The sequence below is a fragment of the Emydura macquarii genome, unplaced genomic scaffold (genome assembly GCF_026122565.2).
Source record: "Emydura macquarii macquarii isolate MOO-44397 ecotype Brisbane River unplaced genomic scaffold, CSIRO-AGI_Emac_v2 contig_3113, whole genome shotgun sequence".
NCBI classification, from domain to species: domain Eukaryota; kingdom Metazoa; phylum Chordata; order Testudines; family Chelidae; genus Emydura; species Emydura macquarii.
In genome coordinates, this window is record NW_027133250.1 from 379,743 (window position 1) to 406,639 (window position 26,897).

Genomic DNA, 26,897 nt, shown 5'->3' on the forward strand with positions numbered 1-26,897 from the left:
TTTTTAAATTGCTCATGCATGGAATGCAAACACCTTAATATTGAAACATCAAACTAGGCATGTTGCTTGTCCTCCGTGAGAACTGTCCTTAACCAAGTTTGATTTTAAATGGGAAATTAAGTGAACAAAACACTACTTCTGTGTCTTTGTTGCATTTATCTTTTAATTCAAAACATTCATATAACTGAAACTGCTGAGGGTGGGATTTTCAGATGTGTCCAAATCATTTAGGTGTAGGCTTGGCAACCTGGCTAATTGACCAGTCAAATAATAAACAAGGTTGGTGAGGTGGTGTTTATATCTGGACCAACTTCTGTTGGTGAAAGAGAGAAACTTTCAAGCTACACCTCTTCTTTACGTCTCTCTAATGTCCTAGTACCAACATGGCTACAACAACGCTGCCAACAGTCAAATAATGTCAGTTGACCACCTGTTGTTTGACCACAGTCAAATATTTTCAGATTTTTTTAAGCAAGAATGCCCTGTTGTAGGCAGTAGTCTACCTTTTTGATTGCATCATGGTGCCATGTGTTAGCAAATCTACTTAAAATGTAATGATTGCTCACTTTACTACATGCTAATGTCATCTGTTGGTGGAAAAAGGTGAACTGACTGAAAGTTAAGCATCTTGTAGAACAAACATTGTATGTATTTATATCTTTATTTGTATACCAGACCATCAATGTACATTAAACAGGTTACAAGACATAGTCCGTACCTTGAATAGCTTACAATCTAAACCGACTAGACGAACAAAGAGAAGAGTGAGGCAGGGAGAGGAGCGTTTATAGTCATTAACTCTCCTCCCCCACTACAGAGAAAAGATGTGCAGCCATTAAGCCTCTCCCTTAACAAACAGAAGTATCACAGCCATTAACCCCAGCACCTCCTCCACCCTTAACAAAGCAAACAACCACATTACAGTCCCATGTAAATAAACCCCACTTCTCATTAACAACAACCCTTTGAATCCTCTCCACCACATGTATCCCTACCTTGCTGCTGATATGAAAAGTTCTGTGCTAATCCAGGGGGTGACTTAACTTCTCTGTAGAGGCCACTCACTTTCTGCTCTGTTCCTCCTTTTGCTGCTGCTTATGAGTCCCTGTTTGCTGCAGAGAGGAGTGGCATACTTCTCAGTTTCCCCTCCTTGTGATCTGGGAGTCTTACTGTAAGAGTCCTGGGAGAGGGCAGCATGCTCAAAAACATTTTAATTGGCTGGAATCTTCTTAAACAAGGAGCTTGAAATTGACCTAAATGGAAATACTTTTTAATATAGAGAGCATTCCTGAAGTTGAGATGTTAAGTGTCTTAATAAATTATGCAGAGTCGAGGAAAGCCAAAATAATTTGTATGGAAATTTTTTACTAGATGTGTGACTCTAAACATCCCTGTATTTACACCCTGCACACTACAGCAATTATATTTGTACAAACTATGCCCTCTGAGGTATCATCTGAAAACTAACACCACACTGGCCACTGTCATTGTGGAGTAGGTGTGACAATGCTGCATGTGGAATTATGGATGACCTCTGATATGTTTTATTTGAACAAAGGTCTACCCAAGTTTCAAATATAAATGAAGCAGAGTGACCAGTGATAGTGGAATTGCAATTATCAACGCTTACAACGTGGTTGGGGAGTCTGGCATGTCTGGATCATAGATGAGCAAATGCACAATTCTTTAACTAGCTTGGTCGCCAGGCAGAGACAATGAAGATATATTTTACATAAAAGGTAAATAACTACATCAAGCTAATGAGATGAGGAGTCAATGACTCGACTATCACTGGTGGATGATACCCCCAGAAAGCCTTACTGCTTCTTGAAGAAGGGTCAATGAACTTTGAGATGCTTTTCAAAGTTTTACTGGACTATAAAAAGAGGGGCAATAAACCCATAAGTTATCTTTCACTTAAGAAGACAAGGGAAGCCAACACCTCATACTTCTGTGGAAGGTCCTCACCGAGAGGCAGTCAGCCATTTTAGTGAATAAAACCATCTTAAACAAGGGCTGTGCCTGGCTAGTACATTTGACACGTAGATGCGTGTTTTCACTTTGATTTGCCAGTTACCATCTCTACCTTTTTTCTTTTTTTTAAAACTTAGCATCACTTATGTCCTATTTAATACACTTGTTCTATTTTAATCTAAACCAACCCAGGGCTATGTTTGAATTGAAATAATTAACTCCAATTAATGTGGCAAGGTGCTAGGTATCCTGTTTAACAGATCAAACAAACATTCTTTTTCACAGGGGTCCAGGAGAGAGCTGGACATTTCAGGGTGGACAGCTACAGGGAAATTTGGGGTTGGGGTCACTAGGCTAGTAGTAACCAAGGCTGGTGAAGATCAGAGCATAGCTGTGGCGATAACAAGCAGGCTACTGGAGTCAGTGTCACTGAATCAGGGCTGCTTGTAATACAGACACTCAGTGCATGCTTGTGTGTTGGCTGGGAGCATCCAGACAACGGGGCTACAGCAGCAGAGCATTTTAAGGCACCTGGGGTTATAGGGCAGGCAGTGACGCCACCTCACTGGTCTAGATAGAACCTCAAAAGGTGACAAACTGAACATGGAAAAACTGTTAAAGCTAAGTGCAAATTCTCTTCTGAATATGTGATAGGTAGACAGAATGGAGATACATTTTAATTCTTGTGGTCTGCGTTTAGCTATGGTCAAAGATTATTGCAGTCAAACAGCAAGAAAGGGAGAATAGGTTTGCATCAAAATTTGTTTCCGTCTGTGCATTCTCCTATTACTACTTCAGCAGCATAATCATGAGCGATATGAGTGACTATGAAAGTGAAGCTAATTCTATTTCTTCATCTTCTAATAAAAATTTTGCTGCTTCATGTGCTTCACCATTGAAAACTCCTTCTTCAATGCTTTGAAAACTCCTGCAAAGTACCATGTAGGCCCCTGTTTGCAGGAAGACTCTGCATGCTGGAGCGGTTGATGGGAGGAGCTTGCAAAATAAGAACTCACTTTTTCACAAGTCTATAGTGTCTGGATGGATAGAGTGCTGTTCATTATAAGATTTCAACTTCACAACCAGTGTTTTGCTCATCCCAGTGCACAACTGAGTATCATCACACAACCCTATATAGGGCTGACCAGTTTAAAAATATAATCAATGAATTGGGTCCATGGAAGGTTATTTTAGTTATCGACAATGTGGCTAATATGAAAGCTGCTTGGCTTTGTTGATAAATGAGTATCTAACAACTTCTGTGTTATGGATGTGCTGCCCATACAATGCAGCTCTTCAGTGGTGGTGTTGAAGAGATGACAACTTTATCATGTGTCAAAAGTAAAAAGGATTGTCAAGTTTTTCAAAAACAACCGTGAGCAGTAGTTTTTCATCGTCATTTTGTACACATTCAGTTTCATCCACACTGAACAACCCTTGTCCTATTCAATGGGCATTTTCTATTAAATGAAAAGCAGGCTCTTCAGTCACCATCTGTTGAAGAAGGGTGGTTTTGTAATGCCCCCAGGTAATCAGCACTGACATTCCTGATTGTCTTGTGGCTGCAAAACTATTCATGAATTTCACTGCTTGAACCTGGAGCTCAGTCCATTCATAATATTGAAAATGTATTATAGAGCCATCTGATTCCAGGAATGAGTTCCTGAATGTTAGAAAGTACAGCTGTGAGAATACTGACCGCAGTCCACTTACAGAACCTGAGAAGGAAAAAGATAACGTACAATAATACCATGGAAAAGTCACACGATCACTCCTGCACCTAATGCTGCCTACTGTTATATAAATTTAGATGGAATAAATGGATCAAAGGTGTTAACAACCTAGTCACTGTCCTATAGAAGTGGCATTAAACAAGATTCAGGGTTTGTTATACAGAGACTTACATCTGCTTAATACCAGGGCAAACATCCCATTAACAATCCTTTTAACCTTTTATTAAAGATGGATTAGTGTTCTCAGTATAGGTGAGATGGCTGAAGATGCAAGATGAATGCAATTTATCATATGACATGGAAGTTGATCTCATGAATGGCACTACTCTGTATGTGCTGGGTGTATGTAAACACAATGTTACAAAGAAACTGCATTGGAAGAATGTTGGGGTTGCAAAGGCAAGCACTCAGAAATCGGGAAATACCATAATAAATTATTTACTAAGGATATGATTCTGTCACAGAAGTCACGGACTTCTGTGACTACTTCTGGGGGGGCGGGGCTGGAGCAGATCTCAGCACCTCTGGGGCTGGAGTGGTGACGGTCAGCTCCTGCCTGGTACCAGATTTGCCTGCCACCTTGAGGTTCGCTCATTTATTAGGGTTACTTTCTTGGAAGGAGGGTGTATGATTCTATTAATGTACTGCTTGTGTTACTTCTGTGTTCATATGGCTACACGTCCCCTCCCAATGGTGCTATCCTGCAGGACCTAAGGTTTTCAGGGCTGGGTTCCTCCAGCCCCAGATTCAAATAAACCCCCTACATATACACACGCACATGCCAGATTAACCGAGTGTGTCTGAGCGGACCGGGCTATCAGCACTCTCAGCTGACCCCTTATATGTCCCTGAACTCAGCAGTCTGGGTGACACAGCACCTTCAGCGGCCACCCTTATATGCCCCTTTGCACCGCACCAGAATAGAGCGCAGTTCTGGGCAGGCTGGGTCCAAACAATACTTTTCAGCTGCCCCCCTTATTTGCCCCTGGACTCAATCAGGATGGGTTAAACAGCACTTTCAGGTGACCCCTTATATGCCCCTGGACTCCACAAGCTAGGCAGAGCAGCACTTCTCAGCTGCGTCCCCCCTCACTCTACAATAGTTCTAGCAGTAACCCCCTTGATGAGCAAACCCCACAGGATTTTTGGACAGTCCAGGGATCTTTGGCTGAGGTAAAAGAAGCGTGGCTGCAGAGCAGGAGAGGGAAGCCAAGAACACAAAGGAGTAAATGAAGTTTGGAGAGAGAGACTGGTAATCAGCTTGGTTATAACAGTTAGTTTATTGCTAGGTATATAAAACTTATGATACTAATAGTAATATCATATAAGGGGAGAGAAACAATCAAACGCTTACACTACTACACAGTTTCATTTGAGGTATTGGAGAAAACTATCCCAGGTTTGATTACAAAAGTAGAAAGTTATACCTGGACCAAAAGAGAGGGAGAGAGTGTTGAGGGAAAAGATGGGGGATCTCACCACTCCATGTAGCTCAAAGGTTCTCAGGAGACAGGCTGTTCAGCTTAGGGTATGGAGCGCTTGAGACAGGCAGAGCCTCCCACACAGTTAGTCAGGAAAAGGGAAGTCCCAGTGGAGCTGATGCAGCATTTGGATCCATGCGTCAGAACCAAGGTTTGAACCTGGGTAGGGGTTTTTGGAAGGAAGAAACAAGGGAGAACACTAGGTTTGTTTATGAGTAAACAATGACTCAAGAGAGTATACCAGAGTGGTTTTCTTTATGCTGGACAATAGGAGCTGATCATTCCTGGCTGTGGGCAGTGTTCCTTGAGGGAACTCATAATGCAATCAGGCAGATTCAGTGTTTTGGATATCAATAACTAGAATGGTCTGATAACTGCAGAGCTGGGTGTGTGCAGGTGTGGGTTCATTTACATCAGGAGCAGAGATCTCCCATCATGCAGTGTGTCCCTGCTTTGCCAATCCCAGAATTCAGTGCGGTTCTTGCTTTGAAGCTTGGTTCTCCATTCGGTATGCTAATTCTTGTTCCATCTTCGATGTAGATGAGGCTTCTGTTCTCCATTCGATATGCTAATCGAGATGCCTCCTTTTTACATCTTTGATGTAGATGAAGCTAGGGGAGTTGCCTTAATCCTATCACCCTTGTTTGGAGGGGTTTAGGTGTGTCTCCCACTGCCTTTTCATTGCTTTTGGTTTCTGGTTCAAGCAGAGGCTAGGCAGGGGCGGATTCAGGTGAGCCAGAGAGAGTAGGGGTTTTGCACCTTGGTTCCCCAAGAACACAGACCTGACAGGTAACAAGTCACAGGAACAGCTGGATGTTGGTCAGCTGCTGGAACAGCTGGTCGGGATTGGGTCAGGCTCCCTGGGACTGGAGCAATGGTGGTGGTCAGCCTCTGCTGCAGGAGAAGCTGCATGCCACCAGCAGTGCTCTGTTTGTTGTCCCTCCTCACTTCTCCCACCAGGATATTTTTAGTAAAAGTTAAGGACAGGTCCTGGGCTTCTGTGAATTTTTGTTTATTGCCTGTGATCTGTCCCTTATTCTTACCTGTGACAGAATCTTAACCTCAGTGATAACATACACAAGAAGGTGAATTAAGGTTATACTCGCAAATGTTCTGGTACTTCCATTTTGCAACCTTAATGTGTGTTAATCATAGGCTTTCTTAGAAGGGTATCCTAGAAAGATAAGAAGTCCACATTATATATGGTTTTTACTCCTTGTTGCCTATGACAGCAGTACAAAAATAATTTTTTTTTTGAGTTCTTATGAGTTGAAACTTCATTACAATATTAAAGATGTATCGTCAGTGTGATATTTGTTTCTCCATGTATACATATATACTATATTCATTTAAATACAGTTGCAGCTTTGGTTGGACAACCCAAAGATTCAGCTGACATTCGAAGCAACTCTTCAACAACTTGAAGCACCTTATAACAGTAAGTTGACAATTTTTTCAGTGAAACCTCGTTGCTGCTATTTTTCAGTCTGCTGAAAAGAAGCTGCTTCAGATCAAGAGGACTGTCAGCAAGGTCCCAAACAATTATTTCTTCTGTTCTTAGAGCCATAATGTTTGACTATTAAAGAGGAGTCCATTGAATGTTGGATAGAAAATTGAGGAGAATGTTTATTGGACATCTATTTAAGCTGGTTGTGGGAACACTTCTAAATTGACTTTCTGAAGAGCGTTTCCAAGCAAAAGTGAATGCTGTCACGTTATAGTTCCTCACAGCATAATCTCACTATAGAGATTAATTTCTCCTCTTTCTTATGAGATCATTAGGAGTGAAAATTAATTTATAGAGAACCTCATGTGTTTTACAGTGATTGCTGTTTTAAGTGGTTTACCAGTTGTGCCAAAGTGAATCTTAAACATGACTATATCCACAGTGACAAAACTCTTCCTCTACCTCGGTGGGTTTAGCGCTTTCTTCTAGCGGTAGGTCAGAGAACTGCTTCACCCTTAGTGTTCTTCCACCCTCTAGTGGTGGGTGAGGGTAATACAGCTGCCTTAAGATGGTCGCTGCCTACTGGCTCTCAGTCCTGTCCCTGGTTCTCGTAGAATGGCCAGTGGGATGGGGGGACCCGGTCCCACCCTCGACTCCAGGCCCCAACCCAGGGACCCTGCAAGTAGCAGCTTTGCGTTGTGGCTTCAGGAAAGCTGCTAGCTTCCCTAGGTTACTTCCCTGTGCCCCTTGACTTCATGTCCATACTCTGCTCAGACAGGGGCCCTTCCTGGCCCTCCTTGCCAGGGAAGGCTCTTGACCTCTGACAGCCCCACTGTGTGTGGTAGTACCGAACCCAAATGTCCAGTTCAATCTTCCCCTTCTGGCAGTGTCTTTTTCCTTAGGCCTCCAGGCCTGGGAAAGGTCCTTTGCCCTCTTTGGGCAGGGTTTTTCCCTCCCCCCGTCTTTGTTCCTGCATGGTTCTCCCTTGCCAGCATTCTGCTCCTTCTCCTAAACCCTTCTGGCTTCTGACAGCGTCCTGCCTGCTCACACACTCTGGTAGCTCGCCTCACTCCCACAACTCCAGCCACACCCTGTCTCTGCAGGGGAGGCTTTTAACAAGTTCTAGGGGGGGCCTTGATTGGCTCCAAGTGTATTAATTAACCGGGAGTAACCCCTGCTCAGCTACCAGGGGAAAAGGGACATGCTGATCCTGGGGCTGATATATTGGCCTTCTAGCACTCTCCGATAGCCATCCGGTCTGACCCTGTCACACCACACCACACGAATTTGATTCCTAAAGTAAGAAATGCAATCTTCCTTGTTGTGGGAAGATGTTGGTGGAACACATGCTGTCACTGGAGAATTCTCAGAGTAAGTGTAAGAAATTCCCCACTTGGATTTCTACTTCTCCTTTGAGGCTTGGCCAGAATGTTCCAAGCCCAAAGTTCTGAACCTTTAAGACATTTTACTAGCAACTGTTTCTAGTTGCTATTATTATTAGCAACTGCTCCATGTCCACCTTTGACTAGAACAGTTCCATTCTGCAGCAGTAGTTTGCTGTAGTCTGAAGACAGTCACTTCACTCTGTAAATACAAGAGGCTGCATAATGTAGTTTTGAATTAACTCCATGAACTAACTATTCCAGATCTGAAAGGGCAGGCCTTGACATCAGTAAAGTTAAGTCTAGACACAAATCCCACAGAGATGTTTATCTGACTGTGCCTGAGGTGGAAAAGCCCTCCAAATGTCAAAGCTTGTAGTAGTGGTAATAGCACACAGCTTTCTACTTTGAGTGGCTACCAACCACCTAGTAACCATTGATCTGGTAATACTACATATATCATATGCATCAATTTACTGCTGACATTGGGCCTATTTGGAGCTCCCAAATAGGTACATATAGGTATGCTATGTACTGACCCAGATTTTTGAGCCCCTGCCATCTCCATTTGTGGCATCGTCTACCTCTAAGTATATGACCTCTAAACATACACATTCCCAGGTTGCTCAGAAGACTTATTCAATATGAGAAGAGGTTGAAGAGCAATGAGATTCAAACAATGATTACCTCTTGAAAGAATTAGCAGTCAGAACAATTTCTTGAGTCTTTGTACTTCTAGGAACAGAGAATGACGAAGTATCAGAATGGTTGACTGGTCATCCCCTTCATTTCACCCTAGTTTGTGGAAAAAAATGCACAATTAAATTCCTCTTCCTTTTAGAAACCATTAAGGATTCTACTTTACATCTTATGGAGCTCATTGTGTTGCACTAGAGAGGAAGATGAGTAGCTGCAGCATTTAGTTAAATAGGAGAGTACAGCATTTGATGATGCAAGGATTGTTGTAGTCACACTTAGCCCACCAATCAGGTACAGGATTACAGCCATCCCTTTGGACAAAGTATGGGCTCTTTCCTTCTCCTGTTCATCCAAAACAGCTCATGGGACTGTGTTCATCTTTCCTAACAACACTCACCTTCAGGCATAGAGGAAGCATAAGAAGTATCTGCTCCACTGTGAATATTCCAGCATTGGAGATGAAGAGAAGGATTACAATGGAAAATGTTTCCCAACTTACCTATAGCACAAGTATTCCACATGCCGCTACTCCGATTTGGATTTGTGGTGCTTTGCCAGTATTCCAGGGAATTACCAATTTGTTAAATGCAACACAACTAATGAAATGTGGGAATAAATAATGGCTATGAATGAAGGCAGACTTAAAGTTCTGGGGAGGACGTTAGTGAAGAGAAGAGAAGCAGCATGGTGCTCAAGAACTGGGAGAAAGTCCCAGGCATAGGGTGTAGTATGAAAAAGGCAGTCATGACTAGGACTAGAAAGGGAGGTTTTCGGGGAGCAGAGTGAATAGATGGGGTTGTATGAAGAAATGAAAGCAGATATAAGCAAATGCTAAGGCAGACTTGTGCCAAATACTGAATCCGTGATCATAAACTAGCGATGTACCGAGGGAGGTGCTGGAATCTCCAGCCCTTTAAGATTTTTAAGGACTGATTGATCATTGCTCGATGTCTCAATAAGGCCACCTCAGTTCTTGCAGATAGATACTGCTTCAGTTTTGCAGTTAGACCTACTTTACATAAACAATTGCAGACTAGCCACAGTGTTGAATAAATGATTGTCAAATGATTGTGACTTAAAATCAGACCCCAAAACAATAGTCGTATTGTGTGCAATATATACTGGAATGACTGCTGACAAGTGATGGATGCTATCTTAAGCTGTTTGCTAAGTTCTGCTCTGATTGGCCAGTATATAGCACCCCTGTCTAGCATGGAAATACCTAATGGTTTCCAGGAAATGTCAACCTCCTCTGTTTGTGTCAGGATGATAGATTCTTCTCCGAGGGAATTCGGGCTGGAGAGTGGATGTGTCCCAGAAGGCACAGAATCAGGTTCATTCTTTCCTGTTCTAATGTACATCATGGCAGAAGGTGGTACAAAGAGTGTAGGCCAGTCTTACAGGATGGGGGACTTTCAGAGTCATAGCTTCCAGATGTAAAGACTTGGGAGTCATGATGAATAATTAGCTGACCATGAGCTTCTAGTGTGAAGCTGTAGCCAGAATAGCTAATGCAGTCTTTAGATATATAAACAGGGCATTATAAAGTAGGAACAAGGGGGTTATTTTAGCTCTGCAGTTGGCGTGTGACTGCTGCTAGAATTCTGTGTCCAGTTGTTGTGTCCACAATTCAAGAAGCATGTTGGTAAATTGGAGAGGTTTCAGAGAAGAGCCACAAGAGTGATTTAGGGGATTGGAAAACATGCCTTATAGTTATAGACTTTAAGGAGTTTGGTCTGTTTACCTTAACAAAGAGGGAAAGTTAAGGGATGACTTGATCTCAGTTTAAGTACCTGAATGGGGAACAGAGCTTTGATAATGAGCTCTCCAATGGATCAGAGGAAAGGTATAATAAGCTCCAGTGATTGGAAGCGGACGCTAGGCAAAAGCAGACTAGAAATGAGATCAGTTTTTTAACCGTGATGGCAATTAATCACTGGAACAATTTAGTAAGTGTGGTGGATTCTTCATCACTAGCAATTTTTAAATCAGGATTGGATTATCACAGTGGTCACCTCTTAGTCACCTCTGGTTTTATCATTTATGAATAAATAGAAGCTGAATGGACCAAGTCCTTGCAGAGCTGTCTGTGGCCCAGCGAGCAGGGTAGAGTGACATACCAAGGCACAATCCAGACTAATGAGTAGCTGTGTCACCCTTGCCCTCTAACATGGGGTGCCCTATACAATGCTCTGCTTCTGTAGTCTTCAGCCTGGACTGCTCACAAACAACCTCCAGCATGCAAATCACTCTCAGCCATAATTGTGTGTGCTGCAGCCAGCCAGCCACACCTTGGCTCTTACTAGCCTTGGTTATCCTGCAGGACGACCCCAACATGCCCCCAGTCTTAGGTTTCCCCCCAGAAATGTATGTCCTGTACTACCCAGCCCTCTTCTGGACAAGACACATTTATATAAAATCTGTTATTTCTGTAATAGAAGTAATATGCACACAACTTGCCACCCCAAATGGAGTTTCCCAAACACTTCAATTTAAACAGGTGGGTTAGATAAAATAATAAAATTAGTTTTATTAACTTCAAAGAGAAGAGATAAGTAATACAAGTAACGAGGCATAAAAGTCAGAAATGGTTACAAGAAAAATAAAGATAACACAACTCGGGCCTAATTTAACAACTGTTAAGTTCAAAGCAAAACTTTCTCACCACATACTTTCAGCAGTCTTACTAAACAGACTTCTTAGGTCAGGACCCCTTCTCCCAGTCCAGTGGCTGCTTGCTTTTTTGCTTCAGATGCCATGAATGTGATGGGCAGGGAGAGAAAGGAAGTGCCTTCCTTCATCAAGCAGGAAGGAGAGACAAAGGAAGTTCAAACAGATGGAAACAACCAGCAGAGAACATCTTTCCACATAGACTCTTTGTCTCCTAAATCTCAGCTGAAAATGTTTTTCGAGAGGGGGACTGACACTATAAAATGGAGGGCCAAACACGCCAAGGCGCACACTCTCTCCCTGCCCATCACATTCACAGTCCTTGAAGTGAAAAAGTAAGGAGGTGAGCACCATCTTTAAGCAGTGTACAGGTAGCGTGGACAGGAAGGAGCAGACTTCCCCCAACTGAACATGCTTTAGATGAGTAGTTTGGTGAGAATCAGTGACAGTGTGGTAGCTCTCTTTGCTTGACTGGAGGAGATGGTTTTAGGGGAACTGGGAATGCTAGAACCCCAGAAATGAATTCATTTGAATTGACCTCACATATTTTAGCAGGAATATGTGAAAAAGAAGAGACCTTGTTTATTATCTACTAGTAACACCATGACTGGACCCAGTTCCCCAATCAAACATCTTCATATACAAAAAATTTGATTTAATCTCTTAAAAATACAGTGCGCGCTAATGCAGACAAACAGCTGCACTGCATACTGGATAACCAAGGAAGAGCTAGCTGATCCCTTTGGTTCTTAGTGCTGTGGGCCATGCAAAGCAGCTGCATCACTCTTCACCAAGGGTACCAAAGGTGGGGTGAAACTTGCACAGTAAATGGTCTCTTTTACACTGATACATATCGGTGATGTGGGTGTGGTTAGCTATATTAAAGGTGAGCACCATTCTAAGTATTTCTTCACTCTGTGTAAATCCATTAGGCCAAGCAATAAATGTCACTATGGATTGTTTTAATATAAAGAGTAATTAAAAACACATAATTATTTGATCTTTCTTATTCTGTAGGTGACACTGTGCTAGTTCACAGAGTACACAGCTATCTAGAGCGTCATGGTCTAATCAATTTCGGTATCTACAAAAGGGTAAAACCTCTACCAAGTAAGTTTACAGGTGATTTCATATTAAAGAATTATTCTTCTGTGTGATCTGTGGGCCCAAAATATGACCTTATTTTTAGCATTGTGATATTGGGACAGTAGTAAAGGCTTGAGAGGGGCCTGCTGTGTGACAGGCCTAATTTGACTCCCAACATTTTCCTTTTTGGCTGAAATTCTGCATTTTTTTTTTTTTTAAATCCAAAGGTGAATTATTTGAAAAGTTTGAAGATATATTTGTAGATATTTCTGTCATTCACCACCACAATATGAGTGCTGCCTGTCCTGCATTTGAGTTACTTGGGAGTGAAAAATATTTCACATTGAATATTTCAGACTTTTTATTGTGTGTTTGTGTAACACTTGGAATTTAAAACTTCCAAACTTGCTGTGATCTTAGTCCCAGTGAAGTGACTGAGAAATAAATTCTAATTTTATTGTGCAAGAACATTACATTTTCTTTAGTTCTATAAAGTTGTATATAGGTTTTCTATTTTATTTTTTATAGAACCTAAATTCTTTAAAGATATTATCGTGGTGGGGTGGGGGGGAGAGGAAGAGTCTGTCTCTACCTGTATAGTTAAAGCAGTGCAATTTTATATGTAGACGAGCCCTTATGTGTCACCTCACAAATTACTCACCCTTTCTCCTCAGTTTGAGGATCCTGCTCCCAGGTGTTGTTTTTCCTCTTCTGTTTTCCCTAAGTTGCATTATTGTTTTTTTACACATATGCGAAATATTTTGCTGATTGCCTTGCTCTGGGGATCCCACTACCTGCATAATTCAGGGACTGTTTGGAAGGTTCCAGGAAGCAGAGAGTTGTAGTTGACAGGTGGTGCATGACTGACCTGTGGAAGAGAGGGATGTTGTGCTAATTCACCTCCACTGACACTACCTCAAATCTTAGTGCAATGTGAGTTGTGCTTGGGAGCCCAAGCAAAAGAGGAAGACCATTACGGCTTCTCAGAAGGTTTCTTATTTAAAAATAACTTTCCCTTTTAAACCAAAACCACTTCAGTGTCCTTGTAAGTCTGCATCCTGTCCAGATGCAGAACAATGTGTATGGATTGCAGATTGCATGTTGAAACAAACACCTGACCCAGCCCTGCCCAAAACTTCCAAGCCCTCTGGAGTTTATTCCTCCATGAAAGAGATAAGGAACCAAAACTCATTCCTTCAGAGTGACAAGTGAGCTGATTCCTTTGCTCAGCTACACAATCTCTCTGGAACTACCTCTTCCCGAGATTGGAGATGCCTGATGGGGAGATCCCTCCTGGTTACAGATAACTGCCAGCCAGAATGCCCTTGTTTGAATGTGCAATATAGGGTCTTTGTTCGGTGACTGTTGCTGTTAACTTTCTATGTAGATTGTGATTTACCTGCATTTTTTTCATCATTAACTTCTGCTGGCTACTAAGTGCTGATTATATTTAATTCAGAATTACACAAAGTTTTCTTGCTGATAACTAGCTGTGATGAAGCAATCACAGCTACATTTTACTATTAGACTTTTAAAACTGACCTCCATCCTTACTAATTTCAGGGTTGAAATTGAGTTTGGACTCCTAGGTTTGCACCAATACACGTCTATCCTATAACTTATGATTTTATTTCTCTAGCTAAGAAGACTGGCAAGGTGATCATTATAGGTTCTGGAGTCTCTGGCTTGGCTGCGGCTCGTCAATTGCAGAGTTTTGGGATGGATGTCACACTTCTGGAAGCCAGGGTATGAACTTGCTGCTCAGAGAGAGAATTTAGCTAATGAAATAAACTTATTTAGCCATTAATTGCCGCTGATAAGGCACGGATATGATCGAGTGCCCTATGACAGCATGTACTGAGACCAGTGAACCTGTGACTCTGGCCGTTGCCAATCCAGATGGACAGCTAAGAAGCAGGAATATTCAAGTTTCTTTATTCAGTGCCTCAGCCCCTGCCTTTTAAGAGAGTGTGATGGTGCCATCATTCTCCTTGCTTTTCTAACAGGCTGCAGCCAGTGCTTTCATCTCACTCTTGTGTAATCCAGAAGATCGTTAGGAAAGCCCTTAACAAATATTCCCTTTCCACCAAGATTGAGATGCAATTGTTTGGGGTGAGGGTAATTATCCATGCCAAGGTTTGTGTTCCAAAAAATCTGCTTCCTTGAGTAGCGAGTCTTGTGATCTCATTTTCATTCCTTCATCTTCCCCCGACAGTCCATACAGAATGTAACAACCACACACTGCAGTTATATCAAATAACCAAAACCCCTTTCTTTTTCCAGAGTAAAGAAAGCATGATCTTTGGGGCAAGGGTATCTGGCATAATCCAGGTGTCTGACTGGTGGGTCTTGTCCACATGCTCAGGGTCCAACTGATCGCCATGTTTGGGGTTGGGAAGAAATTCCCCCTTGGGTCAGATTGGCAGAGACCCAGCGGGCGGAGGGGAGGTTCGCCTTCCTCTGCAGCATGGGACACAGGTCACTTGCAGGTTTAAACTTGTGTAAATGATACATTCTTTGTACCTTGAAGTCTTCAAATCATGATTCAAGGAGTTGAGTAACTTAGCCAGAGGTTCTGGGTCTATTGCAGGAGTGGGTTGGTGAGGTTCTGAGGCCTGTCATGTGCAGGAGGTGAGACTAGATGATCATGATGGTCCCTTCTGACCTTAAAGTCTGAGTCTTCCATCTGACTCCTACATCCAGCTGGATAGGCTTAGCAGGACCACTCTCCATCCCAGAGTAACAGCTGAATCCAGCAGGTCTATTATTATTTCTTTGTGGAATCCACCTTAATTGGATCAGTTTCTTCTTTGTTTCAGTTTTGTTACAGACCCTGGGACCCTCACACCTGGAGGATGCATAGTTTTTCCTCCAGTTTATCTGGTCCGCAGATACTTCCTTTCTTCTAAGGAAGACCAAGAAAATCCAGATGGATTGTGTGAAAATCATCCTTATCACTCATTAAGAACCTGAGTTCAAATCCTTCTCTGCCCATCCCTTGTTTCAGGACCCAGGCCTTCATCTGAATCCAGCATACCTAATTTTATCAGTGTGGAGTCTGGGAGGTATTCTATACCTAAATTTATTCTCCTGAAGTGATAAGTCTTTGTACAGTCCTGAAAAGCTTCCACAGTTCAGACCTGTTAGTTGGTTTGGAGAGAGTTTTGTTAGTGTGACTCTCAAAATCTGTCCTTGCTTTAATCTTGCCTTCCCTCCCTGGTATTTGCTGTCCTTTTAAAAAATTGGATGCCCCTCCATGCCCTATGTTTATAACTAAAAAAGTGGGAGGAGTCTTGTAGGCTTCAGTTTACAGATGAATGAAAGTGGTTATCGAAATAGTCTAAACACTGGAATCCGGACACTGTAAGATAAGCTTCCTTTGTTGCAGAATCCTGCAGACAGACCCTAGTGCTTTTCTTTACAAATACACAATTGTTTCACTTATATTAGTCTAGCATACAGATTTTGAAGTTGTCCAATCTGCTTATTTCTTCTTTATTTCTTTTCTCTTTTACTATTCATATTCTAGCTATTAAGATCATAAGGTAATCTAGTCTGAGCTCCTGTATAATATAGGTGATAGAATTTCACCCTGTGAATCGTGCAGCTTGTTCAGTTGTTGAATTGGGACTTATCTTTTAGAAAGAGATCCAGTTTTGATCCTTTTAGGAGATCCAGGTGGTGAAGAACTCACTCTTTGGTAAGCTGTTCAGTAGTTAATTGCATTCACTGTTTTAAGTTGCATTTTCTTTCCAGTTTGAAATTTGCTGACTTCAGCTTGTGGCCATTGGCTCTTATGTCTTTATCTATTAGAAATCTTCTCTGTGTAGGTACTTACTAAATCATGATCAAATCACCTGTTAGCAAATTCTGTTTGCTAAGCTGAATACATTGAGCTCTTTAGACCATGACTTACTTTTGTAGCTTTTATCTGAACTCTGTCCAATTTTTAACAGCAGCAGAGATGGTAATATCCTACTCCTTCTCAATATTCCCATTTGTATACATCCAAGGATAACACTAGCTCTTTTTGTCATAGCATCCCACTGGGATTCCTGTTGCATACCCCACAAGGCCTTTTCATAGTTACTGTTCTCCAGGTTAGATCCCAGCACTGTGTCCCCAACATTGTTTTGTTTTTAGATGTACACCTCACACTTAGCCTTAAATAAAGCTAGGCAAAAAACAGACATTTTAATATGGCTATGTCTACACTGACGACGACAAAGTCGCCGTCGTCAGATTGACTTATCTTATCAGTGAAGACCCACTCAGTCGATTCAGAAGTCGACGTTATTAATCCACCCCAGCAAGTGGCACAGCGCTGCATCGACAGGAACACGGTGTGCAGTGCAGTGACGATTGCGCACAGAAGAGAGGCACAGCAGTTGATGGGAGTTGCGCAAATTCTTTGCGTACTTTGCGTGAATCGTGGAGATAGGTGTAGACCAACCCTAAATGTAAATCATTCTTTATCAGTGACCCTGTCTTTGTAACTTATGAATCTTTGTCACCTACAGATGTTAGCAGTGATTTCATATTTTCTTCCAAATTGTTGATTTTAAAAGATAGAAAATGCTACTTTCTAGCAATCATCTGGATTGGTAGCTGGCTACTTGTAAGAGAATAGGAAAGCTTTTGTCTTGCATGTTAATGGTATTCTCATTGATGGACATCAGCTAATTCAGGATCTCTACATCACTTTTTTCCAGTTTTGAAAGTGTTCTCGGGGGTAGGGGTCAAGCAGGCTTTTAAAGGGTCAGTGACTTGTGCTAAGAAAAGATAATTTTCTGCTTCTGAGCTGAAATGGGTAGAGCTCAGTAGATGTTTTCCATATTGGCAGTTGGCTCTTCTAAGGCTATGTCTTCACTGACGGTGACAAATTCGCCGCTGTCAGATAGACTTCTCTGGATCGACTGAGCGGTCAGTGAAGATCCGCTCAGTAGATCCAGAAATCGACGTATTAAGACCACCTTCTCAAGTGGCGTAGTGCTGCGTCGACGGGAACGTGGTTCTCGTCGGTGCAGTGCAGTGGAGATGGCGCGCGGAACAGAAGCAGAGAAGTCGACAGGAGTTGCGCATGTTTTTTGCGTAGCTTGCATAACTCCAGTCGACTGCCGCCGAATCTCTGAGGTAAATGAAGACAAGCCCTAAGAGAGTACCAATTAATAGATAAGACAATACTGTCTTATTTTGAATGATGGTTAGAGAATTTATTTAGTTTTAGATTGTGCTACTTATGTTCAAGTGGAACCTTTGGAGGAGCAGTTTAATGCTTGAAATTTGAGATTATAAAACCAAATCTAGTCCATTCCATTCCAAGCCTCTGGAGAATTGTTTGAGTGTCAGTTTGGCTCCTGCTGTAGGTGTGCATGTATCCCATTGCATTCAAAATCAGACTTTTCTTTTTAAATTGCAGTATACCTCAGGGCTGTACATGTGCTCTTTGCTATTTTGTGCTTTCACATGAGGGCATAAAAAGTAGAGTGGATGTGATTTGCCCTCAGTTCCCACTTACCGCGTGTCAGCAAGATGGGACCCTGGCGAATGACTAACCCGCTGTTCTCCTCTGAACATAGATTCTCTTCACGGAGCTAGTCAAAAGGATTGAATCTTCATCCTCAGTCTTTAATTCTTTAGTTTGGATGTTCCCCTTAAAAAGTGAAAATTCACCCCCTGTACAGAGATGTGAGCAGCCTTGCGCCTACTGCTGTGGCAGACTTGTAACGCTTAGGGTTTAAGCCCTGCCTGATCAGCAATGGGCTTGTTCTTATGGTCCATGGGCACAACCAATGACTTCTCTGTCTGGGGGAGAGCCACTTCCCTGATACATGTTCAGTGTTTAAGTCCTCAAGAACTCCCCAATCGAGAGACGCGTGGCTGATACTATACTAACACAATGGATGTCAGTCACCTCAGACCTAAGAGCATCCGTCTCCAAAGAACCGAAACGGTTGTACTCAGTGACAACCCCTCCAAGCAGTGGAGTCCAGTAGAGAAGGAGAGGCAGGGAAGAAGACACAGTTAAAACAGACCACATGGACACTGATCACCTTGGCACTAAGCCTCTGGCATTGAATGTTGCCAGAGACACTGGCGCAGACAGGCCCATCATTTGTGCCTTCAGTACTGACATAATCATTGGAACTGGCACCCTAACACAAGGATGAGACTGAAAGGTAGGGTCAGGTGGACAGCAGATATGACTCCAAACACAGAAAGGGCACCATCCTGGAGGGAAGAGAGACATCAATGAACTAAAGACAGGACATCTGAGTTCTCTATTAAAGGAGGTGGTGGTGCCAGGTAAGCCAGCACCACTGAAGACACCAGTGCCAACCATTGTGCTGATTACACTGATTCTGGGACTGATATATGCCTTCATGGAACTGTCAGGAGGACATCCTTGGCACTGGCACAACACCCAGAGCCAGGGCCAAGATACCACCACATGGCATTGCCATTCAAAGAGCACTACTCTTCTTCACTGTCATCACATTCTACCTTCTCCCTAGCGTTGAATAGGGATGCCCCTCTCTCTCTTCTGAGTTCTTGCAGTGTGCCAACACAAGAGACACCACTGGCATTGAACCAGTCAGCTGCAACTGAGGAAGTACCTATACTTTTCCACCCTGCCCTTACTGGTGACCATCATCTTAGGTATCCCACAACAGAATCCCTTCCTGTAGATTCAGGAAGAGGAGATATCTGGCTCCTTGGTGGCATTGCTACCCAGTTGCCAATGTTGGATTTCGATGTTAGGTTCATGGAGCTGGGAGCCATAGAAGAACAGCACCTCCAATCTCCACTGGAAGTTTTCATTAGCATAGAAGATTAGGGTTGAAAGGGACCTCACGAAATCATCTAGTCCAACCCCTGCTCAAAGCAGGACCAACCCCAACTAAATCATCCCAGCTAGGGTTTTGTCAAGCCAGGCCTTAAAAACCTCTAAGGATGGAGATTCTACCACCTCCCTAGGTAACCCATTCCAGTGCTTCACCACTCTCCTGGTGAAAAAGTGTTTCCTAATATCCCACCTAGACCTCCCTCACTGCAGTGTGAGATTATTATTCTTTGTTCTGCCATCTGCCACCTCTGAGAATAGTTTAGCTCCATCCTCCCTGGAACCCCCCCTTCAAATAGTTGAAGGCTGCTAGCAAATGCCCCCTCACATGTCTCCTCTGCAGACTAAACAAGTCCAGTTCCCTCAGCCTCTTCTCATAAGTCAAGTACTCCAGCCCCCTAATCATTTTTGTTGCCCTCCGCTGGACTCTCTCCAATTTGTCCATATCCTTTCTACAGTGGGGGCCCAAAACTGGACATACTACTTGAAATGTGACGCCACCAGTGCAGTATAGAGGGGAATAATCACTTCCTTCGATCTGCTGGCAATGCTTCTACTAATGCAGCCTAATATGCCATTACCCTTCTTGGCAATTAGGGCACATTGTTGATTCATATACAGCTTCTTGTCCACTGTAACTCCCAGATCCTTTTCTGCAGAACTACTGCCTAGCCAGTCGCTTTCCAGTATGTAGCAGTGCATGGGATTCTTCTGTCTTAAGTGCAGGATTCTGCACTTGTCCTTGTTGAGTCTCATCATATTTCTTTTGGCCCAATCCTCCAATTTGTCTAGGTCACTCTGTATCCTATCCCTACCTTCCAGGGTATCTACCACTCCCCCCAGTTTAGTGTCATCTGCAAACTTGTTGAGGGTGCAATCCACTCCATCTTCCAGATCATTAATGAAGATGTTGAACAAAACTGGCCCTAGCACCAACCCTGGGGCACTCAGCTTGTTACCAGCTGCCAACTAGACATCGAGCCATTGATCACTACCCATTGAGCCTAATGATCTAGCCAGCTTTCCATCCACCTAATAGTCCATTCATCCAACCCATACTTCTTTAACCTGCTGGCAAGAATACTATGGGAAACCATATTAAAAGCTGTGCTAAAGTCAAGATATATCACATCCACCGCTTTCCCCACATCCACAGAGCTAGTCATCTCATCACAGGAGGCAATCAGATTGATGAGGCATGACTTGCCCTTTGTGAATCCATGCTGACTGTTCCTGATCACCTTCCTCTCTTCCAAGTGCTTTGAAATATATTCGTTGAGGACCTGCTTCATGATTTTTCCAGGGACTGAGATGAGGCTGAGTAGTTCCCTGGATCCTTCTCCTCCTTTTCTGAAGATGCGCACCATATTTGCCTTTTTCCAGTCGACCAGGACTTCCCCAATTGCCACGAGTTTTCAAAGATAATGGCCAATGACTCTGCAATCACATCACCCCCTTGAGCATTGCACCTGGCCCCGTAGACTTGTGACCAGATGAGGCAGTCCCTGCTCTAGTGACTGATGACTTTCAAGCATTTCAGAGTCTCCTAGTTTGCATTGCTGAGAGTGTAGAGGTTGAAATCATGGTTATAAAATGCATCACACACATTCATTGACATTTTAACCACATCAGCCTGGGCCAGAATTGCTATCCCTATAAATGAGGGCATACTAGAGCCAACCAAGGGGCTCTGGCAAACCCCAGCTACCATTCAGCTTACATCTAAATGGGGGTAGAAGTGCTATTAGGTGCCACCAAAATCTGAGCACTCAAACTCAGGATGACTGATGGTGGCAGAAGTTCAGGAAAAAATGAAATTGATGAAAGGGGACATCTAAGGACTAGGACCCACAAAATCTAGACCTGTCAAGATGCAAAGCCTACTTATCCACCAGATTGTAAACTTCGTGTGCCAAAGTAGCAAATATAATTTCTGCACACGAGACTAGTTGACTCCCTTCCTGGTGAAAGTATCACAGGACTCTATGGAAGAATTAAGTTATCAAAGAAGACCAAATTGTTGTCAGAACATGTAGCCATGGATGCCTCCAACACAGCCACGAGGTAAATGGCCACAGCTGTAATTCAGAATTGCTTCCTGGTTTTTAGCATCCAGAATACCAGGGAAGGTCTAGGACATCATATAGACCTCAAGGGAATGGAGCTCTTCAACAAAAGAACTGATGAAGCACTCCATTCCTTAAAGGACACGGGATACCCTGAGATCACTGTGGATATTATTATCCTTAGGAAGCCCTATAGACAGCCCCATCAGCCACACATATATCTTAGAGTAGACATCTGTAGTACCCATCACAGAAATGATCAGAATATTCAAGAAGATGCCTGTTGTTTGCCTTCTCTATCAACCTACCCCTGTCATCCAGACAGCAGATTTGATGGGAGTCGCACCAGAACTGATCAGGAACCAGTCTTTGGGAGCTTACTTGTCTTATTCCATTGGACTTGGTCTGATATAGCCACGGGCCATAGCTGTCCCTGGTAGTAATTGAGGGGTTTAGTTCTTGTACACCCTCCCCCCATCTACTCCCTTCCTGTTCACTCTTCAGAGACCTTTCTCATGAGTTTTACAAAAAGTGGCCTTGTTGCTTTATCTAGAAGCCTTAGAAGAGGCCCTCAGGAGTACAGGGGGAAAGGCTTCTACTCCTATTATTTCCTTATCCTGAAGACGAGAGGGGTCTTCATCCTATCTGAGACCTGAGGAGAATGAACAAATATATATATATGCCATGTTAGATTCATGATGGTGACACTTGCCTCCATCATTCCATCTCTCCAGGCTCAAGACTGCTTTGTAGCTCTTGGCTTGCAAAATGTGTACTTCCATATAGCCTTGCATCCAATCACGGAAGTACTTAAGATTCATGATGGGATCAAGTCAACACTAATACAAGGTTGGACTCCTCATGGCACTGCAAGCGTCACAAAATATTTGGTGGTTGGAGGGTTGACTTCCTAATCAGTGTCTGATCGCAACAAGAGACACCAATGAGCTTGAGTTGTGCTCTATCCCTGTTGTCCTAGCTTGGCCTCTTATTGAACTACGAAAATGTCAGTCACTGTCTCAGATGATAAAATTCATAGAAGCTCTGATCAACTTCAGACAAGAAAAATCCTATTTGCCTCAGAACAGGTTCCAGTTGTTACAAATGCTGATACTCCCAATTAATATTAAAACAAGCTATGATATAATGGATTTGCCTTACAATGTTAGGCCATGTATCAGCATGTGCGTACATGGTGCTGTATGTGAGACTTCACCTGCAGTTCCTTCAACTCTGGTTGAACTTCAGATCAGTCTATTCTCTAGTGAGATATTGCATAGACCGGAAGGTCTCTGCCTCAGCATGTCAGTGAAGAACTGGCTTGGTGGTTGGATCCCATAAATGCACAGAAAGGGGCACCTTTTTCAGTTCCCTCCCCATCAGACAGTTAGCACAGATGTGTGAGAGACAAATTGGAGGGAGCTCATTTGGATCACCTACAAATTCAAGGAACTTGGTCCCTGTATAACATGTGAATGCCCTGGAGCTCTAAGCTGTTAGACTGGTCTGGATGGCATTTCTGCTTGTCCTCCAAAACTCAGTAGTGTGAATCTTCACAGACAACATGACAACTGTCCATATGTAAACAAGGGGGATGTTCAACTCTCTGTGTCTCTATGAAACAAAACTGCGCATGTGACAGTTGAATTTTTGTTCACAGTTTATTACAGCTTTCACTGCCTCTTCTTTTAAATATTCTGTTGTGTGGGCATTTCCCGATGTATCTATTGTTTCTGAAAGATATGCAACCCCATCTTCTGTTTTCACACAGGCACATATTACTGGATCATTGTGTACATTGCTGCACCCATCAACTGGCAAATTTCCCCTCAGTATTTCTTGCACACTGTTCAAGTTCCTTCTCCTAACTAACTCCTCTGTCTTGCTTGCCCCAGCTCCACCACCACATAAACACAGAACAACAACAATCCTATCCAGACTGTGTCTTTCTTTACACATGACTTTAGTCTGCTGAGAAACAGAAACTGAAAGCCCAGAACTTTCAAGAAGCGAGAGGTGGTAGTTAGGCTGGACAGGTTAGAGCCATTAATTCTTTTTTATGAGACTGTTAGTGTAGGGTTAGCATGTTTGGGATGAGATTTAATTGTAACTGTTATTTTTTAAATGAGAGAGAAATTTAGTATTTTATTGATATTTTTTTTTATTTAAAAAAAAAAGATTTTTATCCATCCTGTTCTGGGGTGCCTCAAGTTGGGCTTGAGGAGGGAGCACAATTTTAGTGACCGCTTCAGAAAACTTTGGTCTGACATTCCCAGCATCACAGGAATCTTATGGCAGAGCCAGGGATAGAATCCGGTTTTCTAGAGTCTAATACAGTGCCTAACTATGAGATCATCTCTTTTCTTTGTGCAGTCCTCTCCCTAATTGATTATACATGTTTCAGCAAAGGAGACAGCCTTTTTGATTATACAACCTTGACTCACTTATCTGTTCTGAGCACAGAACTGAGGCAAAGGTCTTGAGATAAAACAGTATGTGGTTATGTAACTCAAGTCAGTAACATATTGCCATCTGCTCAGTAGAGCTGAATTAAGGTTGCCTGGGACTGAGTTAAACATTAAATTCTTGTATTGGACCAACTCAGAGAGGCAAGCTTTTGCACCACACAGAGTTGTTTTTCAGGTCTGAGAAGGGTGTTCTGAGCATCACAGCTAAATGCAAGATGGAACAGATTGTTCAGCATAAATAGTTAGCATATAATATGGGACTGTGGCGGTGTTAACAGGCCACTCTACTTGGAATGGTCCCGTAGAATATGTGCTAACTATTTACGCTGAACAATCTGTTCCATCTTGCATTTAGCTATGATGCTCAGAATATCCTTCCCAGACTGAAGAAGAGTTCTATGTCTGGAAAGCTTCTCTCACCCAAAGAAGTTGGTCCAATAAAGGATATTACCTTGCCCATCTTGTCTCTGTAATATCCTGGGACAGGCATGGCTACAACCACACTGCATACAAATTGAATTCTGACACTTCCTTTCTTTTGAGTACTTGACTTTGCAACCTCAGTTTTTTCCCTTCACATGGTTTATTTTTGGATGAAATATAATTGTAGTATGATTACACCTTGTGTAATTCTGAAGTATTTACCAGTGAGAGGCAATTGAGAGGACAGCAAAGATGCTCTGGGGATTAACAGGGACTGATTTGTGAGGAAAAACTAAAGTAATTGAAGACATGCAGAGCTGGCTAAGCAATGACCAAGGCTGGAGAGCTAAATGATCTACAGGTATTAAAGTGAGTTAACACCAAGGTACAGAAGAGTTGTATAGAGTGCAACAAGAAGGTAAAATTAGGAATTATGGGATAAAATTAAGGACAAAAATTTTGGCTGGATATTAGCCAGAACTTTGGGACAGGGTGTCATTTACAGTTGTAGAATAATCTCTTTCCTTCCCTCCACCTTCTCCAAGGTGAAGGGTTGGAAGTGCCATTGCTTGGTATTTTACATAGTTAGTAAGTTTAAACAAACATACATACTATGGTGGACAGTGGCAGAAGATGGACTAAATAACCTGCCCTCCCACCTATAACTTCTTTGCCATCTAGGAATCTACTAACCACTATGTTTAAATACTAATGCCATTCTTCAAAAGTTCAAATTATTGGTTTTTTTGAAACCTGGGTATTCATGTGCTCTGGGATTTGGTCAGAAAAGAACATACAGCTTGATTGTGGGGAGATTTTCAGGAGAATGATTTTGAAAGAGGCGCGTTATTGCTCAGATATCATTTTTCTGAATTTAATTGAATGAAAATAGCTGATTAATACATTTTTAATTTTAAAAGGATCGTGTAGGAGGAAGAGTTGCTACATTTCGCAAAGGAAACTATGTTGCTGATCTAGGAGCCATGGTGGTAACAGGGCTGGGTGAGTCATTCAAAAGAGTAAACCTTTTTAAAGGTTATTGAAAGAGAAGGATTGTAACATTCTAATTTACCTCTTCTGCCTTCAGGGTGCACTAGTGAGTGCTGAGGGAATCATTCATAATAAGCATTGGTGACATGGAAGACTCTCATTTGTCATTCTTTTCAGATTTGTTAAAACCACTTAGGTTTTTTGTGTGGTTCCTGTCAAACTCTCACCACAGTGGTTTGATTTCTGCCTAAATTAATTTAAACTGGGATTTTCTCTTGGCATACCATCTTATTTTGCCTGTGTTTAAACTATTCTTACAGCCATTTAGCTGGGAAGCGTTAGCATCTCCATGCTTTGGAGCAGCAGGGACTTGTAATTTGATGGGACCTTTGTGTCAAAATTGCATTTTGCTGCCCTATGAAAAACAGCCCACATTTGGCCAAGCTATGAGCTGCTGACAAATCTCAGTTTGCACATGCTTATAGAGACTTGTTAGTTTGCCTGGTAATTCCCTTAATAGTCTGTCTGTCTGTCTGTACTGGGCATGCTCCATCACAGGCTACAAGGGCCGAGCACGACTTCCCTGACATTGTTTCCCCAGCTGCCAGGGGCCCCTGTGATATTAGGCACTGGAACGGAGAACGGGAAGACTCTCCTGTTCTCAAGGTTTTCTTCTGAAGGAAGAGGAGGAAGAAGCAACCACTCTGGAATTCATAGGGCTGAGAAATGGAGTAGTGGAGTTGGAGCCAGGAACCATAAACTGAGGAGAAGCAGAGCTATAGAGTGAGTGGAAGTGGGGGGAGGGATGAGCGATGGATAGCAGCAGAGGGAGTGAGGTGCATATATAGAAGCACAGAGGGATAAAGGTGGCAAGAACTGGGGGATATGGAGGACGTTAGATAAGAGCAGAAAGCGGGGGATGGATAGGAACAGAGGACGACAAAGACAGGTTTGGAGCACAGTGTAAAGGGTGACAGTGTAAAAGAGCCACTAGAACATACTTGCAACCTGAAGCTGGATTTGAATCCGGAGTCCTTTATCTAAATTCCTGTGCTGTCAGCAGAACAGTGAACCACTGGCAGAGTGTATCTTATCCCACTAGTGACTGGTCCACAGAGGATAACAGGCTACTACTGTTTCCAGTTAGTTCAAATGATAGATCTCTGAACCGTATTGATGACCAAAACAGGTGTCAGCATGCTTCCACATGACGGAACTTCTGGATTTTAGCTTTTTTTAATCAACAGGGTTTTTTGATGTAATTTTTTATAAAGGTGGGAAAGTAAATTATTTCAGTGATAGGAAATGCCATATTTAAGATTGACTGTGCAGTCTTAATTCAGCACCCTTGTCCATATGCATTATGATAGTTTTGAATTACAGGATCACATGCTATTTTTTCCACAGGACCCCTGCATTATTCAATGCACAGGGATGTAATGTGCTCCGGGAATGAATCAGTGTTGTGTAGTGAAGGAGGGGTGTGTGTGTGTGTGTGTGTGTGTGTGTGTGTGTGTGTGTGTGTGTGTGTGTGTTCGTTCTGCTTCATTTGTTACAGAAATTGGAAGAGGTGTGGTAATTGAGGATTACTGGAAGAGAGAGGATGGTCTTGTGGTTAAAGAAGTTGGTTGCTG

General features: G+C 42.6%; 1 protein-coding gene across 4 annotated transcripts in view; it reads left to right on the plus strand.

Annotated features, from left to right (window-relative positions):
• Window positions 1–26,897, plus strand: part of KDM1A (lysine demethylase 1A) — a 111,809-nt gene that overhangs the window by 19,312 nt on the left and 65,600 nt on the right. Inside the window, exons 5-8 of one of the 4 annotated variants that reach the window (XM_067530768.1) lie at window positions 6,548–6,626; window positions 12,404–12,508; window positions 14,112–14,218; window positions 25,194–25,275. In XM_067530768.1, the coding sequence (XP_067386869.1) occupies window positions 6,548–6,626; window positions 12,404–12,508; window positions 14,112–14,218; window positions 25,194–25,275 (373 nt within the window). The remainder of the gene's footprint in view (window positions 1–6,547; window positions 6,627–12,403; window positions 12,509–14,111; window positions 14,219–25,193; window positions 25,276–26,897) is intronic. The other 3 variants (XM_067530769.1, XM_067530770.1, XM_067530771.1) reach the window with 3 other exon arrangements.